The sequence below is a fragment of the Sprattus sprattus genome (genome assembly GCF_963457725.1).
Source record: "Sprattus sprattus genome assembly, chromosome: 20".
In the NCBI taxonomy this organism is placed as follows: Eukaryota; Metazoa; Chordata; class Actinopteri; order Clupeiformes; family Clupeidae; genus Sprattus; species Sprattus sprattus.
Genome location: NC_137918.1, coordinates 22,403,709 through 22,411,991, shown reverse-complemented (window position 1 = coordinate 22,411,991; position 8,283 = coordinate 22,403,709). Strand labels below are relative to the sequence as shown.

The 8,283-nt window shown below is 41.2% G+C and overlaps 1 protein-coding gene across 1 annotated transcript in view; it reads left to right on the top strand.

Annotated features, from left to right (window-relative positions):
* Nucleotides 1–3,294: 3,294 nt before the first annotated feature.
* Nucleotides 3,295–8,283, top strand: part of LOC308381662 (centlein-like) — a gene marked incomplete at its 3' end in the record, with an annotated part of 8,117 nt that continues 3,128 nt past the window's right edge. Inside the window, exons 1-3 of the mRNA XM_080859249.1 lie at nucleotides 3,295–3,407; nucleotides 3,732–3,822; nucleotides 5,703–5,791. Coding sequence (XP_080715375.1) covers nucleotides 3,739–3,822; nucleotides 5,703–5,791 — 173 coding nt within the window. The 5' untranslated portion in view covers nucleotides 3,295–3,407; nucleotides 3,732–3,738. The remainder of the gene's footprint in view (nucleotides 3,408–3,731; nucleotides 3,823–5,702; nucleotides 5,792–8,283) is intronic.

The window sequence follows — 8,283 nt, the reverse complement described above, 5'->3', positions numbered from 1 at the left end:
ACAGTGCATCATGTCAGTAAATGCCTGTAAGGAGTAAAGTGTACAAAACACCTGTTCTTATATACCGTCCTCCAATAAAACCATAACCTGTCACACAGCTAAATACATCTGAAAGAACCAATCAAAAGCTCTGGCATGAAGTCGGGACTTGTAATTGATTCCTTTAAAGCAGGAAATACATCACTTGGGAGATTAAAGTTGTTTATACGCATGAGTAGTGCTCTGATCTGTTTGAAACTGTTATTAAAGGACATCTGAGAAACACTTAAAAGAAACAGGAACACTTTACCAGTCAAGCTATAATGTACGAGGCACAGAAATGTATGCGGTAATTTGAACTCATTTACTACCCACAGTCGTCTATACCGGTCAGAAAACGACTTTTCTAAATCTATAGATTTGGGTAGATGATGGCTGAAAGCCTCCACACTCATGTGAATCTACCTGCATCTTGATGGATAGGACACATACACAAACCAGTCTGCAATCTAAAACATAAAAAGTTTATTCCTCTATCAACATATAGATTATATATAGATTTATAGACATTATCGTAATATGTGAGGTATTTTTTAAACATCTATAATTGAATGGTATATATATAATATATAATTGAATTAAAGGAGTTGTCCTAAAAGGCAAAAAAATACAAAATAATAATTGATCTGAGTGTAAGACAATGATATGCTTTGCCAGCAGAGTAAGGGATGGCCTGTTTATGTGACAGTAAATGTATTCCTCAGTGTGAGTGATAACTGTTGGGCCTTTTGAGACCACTTGTGAGATGCCCTTGAATGGAAACATTTATCTGTACCAACGAGTAAATGTTCAGAATCCTATTCTGAAACGGATGACTGGTAACCATAACTGGTAAACAAAGGGCTTTGTTGAACAAGATAGGGGTGGGGTGTGTGTGTGTGGGGGGGGGGGGGGGGGGCTGCTGATTCATAAAGGCCATGTGCCTGCTCAGACTTACAGGGGCAGATGTTGCGAATTATAACCCAGTCTACTGCCTCTGAAATCGCTCTGGAAACGAGCATCCTAATGAGGGGTGCAGCGCGCGGGTCAGGGAGCAGCCTAATCATGCTAAGTCAATCGACTTTTTTTTCATGAGTGAGAGAAGCTTGGAAGAGATGAGCCAACCGGTGTTTGAGACAGGGGGTCGTGAATCTAACCAGTTTTCACAATGGTGCTGAGTTCAGACCAGATATTTGAGTTATTTTATCTGAAGGTGACTAAGACTTGATGAACAACGTGGCAACAAACATCAAATTCAACTATGGCCTGCCATGTTCAGAATAATTGTATTGCTTTGTTACATGGTTTTCATACAGTACACTTCACCCTGTGGTCATTTACATTAGGACTATATTGTAAACTACACTATACATTTAATATTTAGCACTGTAGGTATAGTTGTTGCTTTGTCATGATCTTGACATTAGAAGACCGGCTTCTCTTGACATTCTCTTGACATTAGAAGATGAGAAGATGAAGTCTACCTATAGCCGAGGGAATGAGAGAAAGAAAGAAAACTAATGCATGCAACACAAGTTCAGGATTTGTGTTATCAGTTGAAACCTTAGCAGTGTGCCTAACTCAAATAGACAAACAAAATATGGGGTCCCAAAAAACAGTGGTCTTGTGATCCAGCTCAAAAAATTGAGCCACCTGAGAAAAACTATTATATTAACTTCATTTGAAATTACAATTCTAAATATAATTAGCAATATTTAAATCCCCCATTCTGCTAATTTCATTGGTGTTCATGAAATAATTATAACAACCTTTTTGTCCACAGTTCGCGATCCGGAAGATGGTTTGCCAAGTCTCCAAGACTATGAAATAGACATGGAGGTCTTAAGTGGAATGAAACTGTGTTTAGCATACCTTTTTAGGCTATAAACATAACGTAAACACAAAAATGTCACATAATGTTCTAAATGTCCATATATTTACAAACTTTGTAGTCACTGTCGCAAATGTGTGGAAAATAGCAAATTGAGAGTGATGCTTCTATGTCATTCACAAAGAGTTAAAATAGGGCACAAGCACATGACTATGGATTCCTTATCTTTATTTTCTTCTGTAATTACATGACATAATTGCTGTTGTGCTACATCTAAAATATGCAATATAATGTCAGTTAATTATTGTTAGGATGCAGCACTAATTGAAACACCAAATATTTGAAGTTAACCAGTGGTTCATCTTACCCCCAAGGCTCTGGCTCATTTTGCCCACCATGTTGGGAAAAGTACTCAGTCTCTAACAGCCTAAAGCTAAACTTTTGCTTATTCACTCACATGTTTAAGGTGACACACTCCCAGTTCATCAACTTATCTGATATAACTTTTTAAACAGAGATACATTACTTTTGATGTAAGACTAATTATAGGCTAGCTGATATGCCAAGAAACCTTTCCAAGCTAAAACTTTTTTGTCTGTGTGTATGTGAAAAATATGCTTACCACTTCATCCACATGTTTTTTTTTTTTTTTTTTTAAACCTGCCAGATGAAAAGTGAGGATTTTACAAAATTGCATATGGTTGGGCAGATACAGGTGGTGGCTTCTCTTACCCCCCCTCTCCCCTACTGCTGGATTTCTGCCAGGAACTACCCCAATTCTCAGTACTGTAGCAAGTTCACTCCAAATTAATGACAAAAATGTAAATATCAAGACCGACATCAACAACTGAAAAACACCTGGTTCCTAGAAATCATTGCTTACCACAAACAACGCCATATATTTTAAAGCATGCACAGCCAGTGTAAAAAAAGGTCTTTTATCTTGAAATATAATATTAATTTGTAATTCATTGAAAATGATATGGGGGAAACGGCTGGTGCTTTGTATTTTTAACTAAATAATGGTTAAAAAAAAGCAAGAAACAAACTATCCTAAGTTTCTAGTTTGACCACCTCTATAGCAACATAACGTATACTGCCCTTGACTGTCGTAAAGTACAGTAAAGTCTACCCCGGCTCCTTCAGAATCGGAAAACGGCGCGCTCGTTTGAAATAATCAACAAACCAGCATAGTGCATTAGAATCGGGGATACTAGTATTGCAACCTAAATGTAACCAGTTCTCACACTTAATTTACACTAAAAACATGTATGATTGTTTAATCATTTAGCGACGGTAATAATCCAGCTGTACCATAACTACAGGCTCCATTTTTCATGTAGGTTTGCTTTGCTCCGGTGAAACCTCTGTAGCTAGCAAACAAACTCATGACGTCTCTAGGGAAGCTCAGCGTCCTTAGGCTAACTGACTGATTAGCATGCTAGGGTAACAACAGGTAATGGCAGGCGAGTTAGCTGTCCTCTGAAGCAGCAGAGTTTGTATCGACGTTACTGCCGGTGTTTTAGGTGGAATAGCAAGTTTTGTGTCGTCCCTTATGGTATGCTTACTGGAAAAAACAAGCTTTATCTTGACATTGTTTGACACTAAGAAATAATGGCTGACATATAATACTTGTGAGGAAGCGTTAGCTTGGTGACGACTCAAGCTTAACGTTATCACCCGAGATGTTACAGTGATTTATGTTAGGCACTGCCTAAGTTTAATACCGCTGTTCATCAGTAACAAGGCTAAATGCTGCACTGTAAACTCTCCAGTGACCATGTTAGCTGTATATGCGAATTAACACCGACCATAATAACACTGTAACATTTGACAGACTGAGCGATTGTAGTTTACTAGTGTGACCATTCGTCTCCTGCAGCCCGAAAATGGAAGAAAAGGACGGGAATGGTCGGGATTTTGTCTTGGAGCAAGAAGTGAAGAGTTTGACAGAGGAACTCAGCCAGTGTCAGGTTAGTGTCAACTTGTCCTACTGGCAATGTGTGCTCCAATAGTGGTGTTGATTGTACAGAATTATGTGTGTAGGCCTACTCAACGTTTGTAGTCATAACATCGCAAGGTACACATTGTGGTCAAGTAGGTAATACATTTCTATGCACAACAAATATAAAAAATAAATAAAAAAAAACACCTTTAGAGAGGATAACAATGCAATGTGTAATTTAACCTGGTGCTTTATGCACACTCCCAGGATGTGTAGTCAGACAGTAACTATCCTGTGCCATTCCAAACTGCCTGCGGGGAAGTTCGGTATTCCAGTGACAGTTTCACGTGATTTTGTGAGCAAATCAGTGGACCTCTCCATAAAAGCATCGATGAGAGTGCAACTACGTCCTTGCATGCCTTTAGTCTCCCACCAGGTGGTGCCTTGAAGCATAAGCGGTCATGGTGTTGATTTACATACCAATAATGGCAAGTTTGTAATTCGCTTGACATAACAACATAATGCTGTTATTTGTTAACTACCAACACTAAATGTTTGGGTATTTTTTAACTACTATTGCTCAAACATCTGTCTTTAAACAGGCACATTTCCTTAGTCCTGGTCTTGTTGGAATCATACATCAGTCATGTTTTTGTTGTTTTTAAAAATAGATCCATTCTTTGGCTTGGTACATATATTCTGTGATCTTCTATGTTAGTTTTATCTTCTCTATAATACACTGGACCGTATTCTTGAACAAAGCTTCTTTATTCATGTGCATATGGTAGAAATATTTAGCTGACTATGGTAATTTTATTAATATGTTGCTAAATACTAACATATCTTTGGTGGGTTCAGCCAGTGGTTCTTTAAGATCTGCCTTTCTTAGATGAATAATTGATTGATTGGACAGGCTTTAATCACATCCTCAAATATGCTTCATGGAAAAATCTTCAGAATGTTGAGAGGGGGTCCATCTTGACCTTGCAGACCTTGACCTATTTATGTGAGTTAAAATGGCATTGAGGAGGGCACTTATTTGATGTTGGTCTTTTCTTAATTCCTTCTTAAACGCAGCGCTGGCATCAGTTTACTGAGGTCTCTATTTCTGCACATCTAAGTCCTCCACTTTGTATGTTCAGTCCATGGTCTATCAAGGTCTGCCTCTGCCATTTACTAAATAATTGATTAGACACTTTTGAATAGGGTTCAAAATTCATGTTCTAATTGGAGACCAGTGGATTCCAGGGGGAATGATGACTTTTATCTTATGATGATGTGGACATAATTTAACAGATAATTTTATATTAAGTCGATTTGGTTAGAAAAATGTAGTTTTTAGATGTTTCTCATTAAATGTAATGTAGCTTAAAAATGTTTGAAAGACATTTTTTTTTGCAGGACAATTTGAATTGTAAATGTGGCAGGTTTGCCTCTCAGGCTTGCAATGACTGTCTCTACCATCAGTTTGTATTGTGCCTCTCTAGTACTGTATACAGTACAAAGAACAACATATCTTTCCTCTTATGAATGAAAGGCAGACATTATCTTTTGATATCCACATGTAGTAAAGTCACTTTTATCCTTCTTTTAGTGCATCACAATGCATATATTGTAGTGTCTCAAAGTGTCACCTTTTCAATATTTTAGAACAGTTCTTCTCTTTGCTTTGATAGCTACTGAACCGGGTGCTTCTAGTTTGTGACAAGACTTTGAACGCATTGCAATTTGGTGATTGCACTGTTTGTTTTTGTATTGTGTTTGTTTTTGTATTGTGTTGTTATGTTTATTTTGTGTAAGCACATTGAGAGCCAGTTCACCAGGTCAAATTCCTTGTTTGTGCAAACTTACTTGGCCAATAAAATCTGATTCTGATTCTGAATTCTCTGTCTTTCCGTCATGTTCCAGGCGGACAAAGAGTTTGTGTGGTCACTGTGGAAACGCCTTCAAGTGGCCAACCCGGACCTCACTCAAGCCGTGAGCTTAATAGTGGAGCGGTAAGTGTTTTCATTCAGCTGCGTATCGTCCCGCTCCTAAGATGTCAACCTGCACTCGGTATCGCACCTCTAATACAAGTGAATAATCCCCCCTCTCTTTTAAGTCTTCCGCCTTGAGAGATGTGCCTTGCACGAATTCTCAGGCCTATCGCCTGAACCCCCCACACCACAGACCTGGGAGAAGTATGCATGGGAGCCCAAGGTTGTGTATGAAGCGGCTTGAGTGTGCGGCGGGGGTTAGGGCTGAATCTGCTGCAGATGCTGCTTTAAGCCCCCTTATCCTCCGCAGAGCTGCTCAGCCATGGCGGGGCTTTAATGAAAACAGTTTCCCCCTCTTCCCATCCTAAACTGTGAAAAAGGCTCCGCCAAGTGCCTGCCTTTATGGGATAAACGCTAGATTTAGGATGACTAAGTTGACCCTCAAAGGGGGTGCCAAAGCTGCACTGATGGCATGGGAGCCTGTTGGAAAAGAGAGGAAAATTCCGCAGTACCTCTGCAATGCACAATGTACTGCTGCATGTGTTACCAAAGTGAACTCACTTTGTGTTGCCTGACTTAATGTTTTGCCATGCAGTGGTTGACGCGCTATTAAAGAAATACCATTAGTCTTATTTGTATCGTGTAAAACGGTAAGTTGAACTTCTGTCAAGCCCTCTTTCTCTTAAAAGAAAAGCCTTCTTGCTTTTTAATTCTGAGCAACAATGTAGACACTTTTGGGAAAAAAAGTAAACATTCAACCTGTGTTTGTATCGGGTACTGCCATTTCTTCATAGGAAATAGGCTTGCCAGGTACAAAAGCATCCGTCTCTCAAGCTGAGACTGCTCCCCTCCATAGGCAGAGTCAACAAGGCATGCTGGTCCTTGGAGAGTAGGGAACATGCGCCCCAGGAGCCGTGCGCGCGTATCAGCATACCGCCGCGCTGGATATTGACATGATAATTGCGCTGGCTCCAGTCAAGCGCTCGGCCTTGTGGGACTTCTGCTTGGTTTTGTAGCGATTGGATGGTTGCTCGGGACATGGTTAACATCACCGAGGAGGATACAAGGTACTGTTTGACTCAGTGGAGACCAGGCATCATGTCAGGGGGGCCCTCAGGGATGGGAGAAGAGAGGGGAGAGAGGGAGGCAGCGAGTGAAAGAGAGAAAAAGAGACGGGGAGGAGGAGCTCCCGTGTGATTGGCGGCTCTTGAAACAAAGCGGGCCCCAGTGGCTGTTCTTTTTGTCTCGATCCCCTAATGCTGAGCACAAGGAGGCTGGCCTGGGTGGATGCAAGTGTGTTTGCGTGTGTGTGTGTGTGTATATGTGTGTGTGTATACGTGTGTGTGTGTGTATGTGTGTTTGCCTGCTCTCCCGTGTACTGGATGCAGGGTTTGATGTCGTTAGGAATGACTAACATCTACAGGGGAGAGGCGTATACACGTACACACATACACACACATACACACATACACATAAATTCACACACACACACACTCACACACACATAGTCACACACACACACACACACACACACACACACACACACACACACACACATTCACAAACACATTCACACACACACACATTCACACACACACACACACACACACACACACACACACACACACACACACACACACACACACACACACACACATGCATGTTACCTGTGGTGATGTGTGCAGCCCTTTAGGTAGAGTAGAGTAGAGTAGAGCGTGCCTGAGACGCAGAAGTGTAGTTCTCTTATGGGCAGCAGGGAGGCACATAACCTTCAGTGCTGACCAAACACTGCAGTAGTCTATCTATACGCTATAAAGACAGCGCAGTGGGCATGGCAGATGGACAAATCTCCATGTAGACTTTGTTTCTTGAGAAACTATCCCCTCTCTAGTTGATGACTCTTGGTCTAAGCAGATTGCACAGGGATGCTGTGAAAATCTGTACAAGCTGAACTTTGTTGGAAAGGATAATGTTGCACGTATGTACCCTCAGTGGTACTGTTCAAATGACTTTCACAGCCATGTAATGACCAAAGGATTGTTGAGTTCATTTTTTTAAGTTTACTTTCATTTTCTTTCTGTTTTTTAGTTGTTGTCGCTCTTAGTGCTGTGTGTTTTTTTCCCCTCTCTGCACTGAAGGTGTGTATCTAATCCATTAGACCTCCCCATTAATGGGAATGAAGTCGTTGTTTTGCCTGAGACGGGTTCATTAGCTGTCACCCGCGTTCCATGTGTGGTGATCTTCATCGGGAGCGGAGCGCGGGGCCGTTAAGATGTTAGTGCCTTGAGATGACACTGATCATTAGAGGACGAGACGGCGGATGCAGGGCTGCTAATGATGAGCGCTCGGAGACGAACGCTCTCTCTCTGTCCCTCCTCTCTGCTCTCTTCCTCTCTCTCTCTCTCTCTCTCTCTCTCTCTCTCTCTCTCTCTCTCTGTCCCTCCTCTCTGCTCTCTTCCTCTCTCTCTCTCTCTCTCTCTCTCTCTCTCTCTCTGTCCCTCCTCTCTGCTCTC